The following is a 1,106-nucleotide window of genomic DNA, read 5'->3' as shown; positions in this document are numbered from 1 at the left end:
TAATAAAATGGGGTGTGCAAGAGTGTCACAAAAACCTTGCAATTAGGTCATCTCAGTATTAACCGATTTGAGAGCACTGTCGCCATATCTCATCTCGCTTGCACACACAGGGCTTACACCTACATTCAGAGGCATCCGCCTGCCATGGGAGGGGTAAGACATGAAAAGTACTTTTTAAGGGCAGATCAATGAGGACTTAAACCATCCAGGATGGTAAGGCAGAACTGCGCGCTGAAGGCAATTGTTGATCTTTGTCCTGACACCTCTGGAGATACAGGGCACCGATGAAGAGTACCACCTAATCACCGTAAAGACGTCCCCTGAGGAAGGCAAATATGGCGACCAACTCCTCCTGGCACAGCCCTGTTCCCTCCCCCGTGATGGGTGGTTCTAGTAACGCCCATTGGCTAATTTGGAGGCGGTGCCTGGCTTACTTCGCCTTTTCATTGGGCTGAGTGATTGAGGGAGATGCCAACTCCCTTTTGCCCACTCCAAGTTCCTGCCCTCAGAGTTAATTCGGCGGATAATTGGCTTTTAGTCACGTCAATATGAGTCCTGACCTGTCTTTTTCTAGTGTTTATCCAATCTTAACTTTCCTGGCTGCCCGCCTGATTTCTGATTGGTTCCGATCAGCTTCATCCTACCCCATTCTTACCTCTCCTCCCACCAGGACTTTGCCCAGGCATGTCCAAGATTCTGGTTGGTCGTTGTTCTGTCATTCCTATCAAAACGCTCCCTATCTCTACCGCTCAGGGAGCCCGCCTGGCGGTTGACTGGTTTAATTCCAAGCCTATCATTTCTAGATCCCGCCCATTTTTACTTCCTGCATCTTTCATTGGCTTTTAAAATTGAGAGGGCGGCATTTTTAGGCGGATATCAGGCACGCAACTCTGCCTTACACGCCCTACCAAGCAATTGAGTCGCGCCATTGGGTAACCTGTCCGCTTTTCTTCCACAAGTCCCTCCTTTCCCCCTCCTTCATTGGGCGGGGCAGCAGCGAAGGGGCGGAGCCTAGGCCTAGCTTGTGGCGCGCTGCTCCCTCCTCCTTACCCCCCCCTCCCTGTCCGGTCCGGGTTCGCTTGCCTCGTCAGCGTCCGCGTTTATCC

The 1,106-nt window shown here is 51.8% G+C and overlaps 1 protein-coding gene across 1 annotated transcript in view; it reads left to right on the top strand.

Annotated features, from left to right (window-relative positions):
* The first annotated feature begins 335 nt into the window (after positions 1–335).
* SP1 (Sp1 transcription factor) overlaps positions 336–1,106 on the top strand; it is a 54,217-nt gene continuing 53,446 nt past the window's right edge. Inside the window, exon 1 of the mRNA XM_007949517.2 lies at positions 336–393. Coding sequence (XP_007947708.2) covers positions 336–393 — 58 coding nt within the window. The remainder of the gene's footprint in view (positions 394–1,106) is intronic.

Source organism: Orycteropus afer, unplaced genomic scaffold (assembly GCF_000298275.1).
Source record: "Orycteropus afer afer isolate SDZICR_OR568_19922 unplaced genomic scaffold, OryAfe1.0 scaffold00247, whole genome shotgun sequence".
Classification (NCBI taxonomy): Eukaryota; Metazoa; Chordata; class Mammalia; order Tubulidentata; family Orycteropodidae; genus Orycteropus; species Orycteropus afer.
This window is presented reverse-complemented; position numbering and strand designations above follow the sequence as displayed.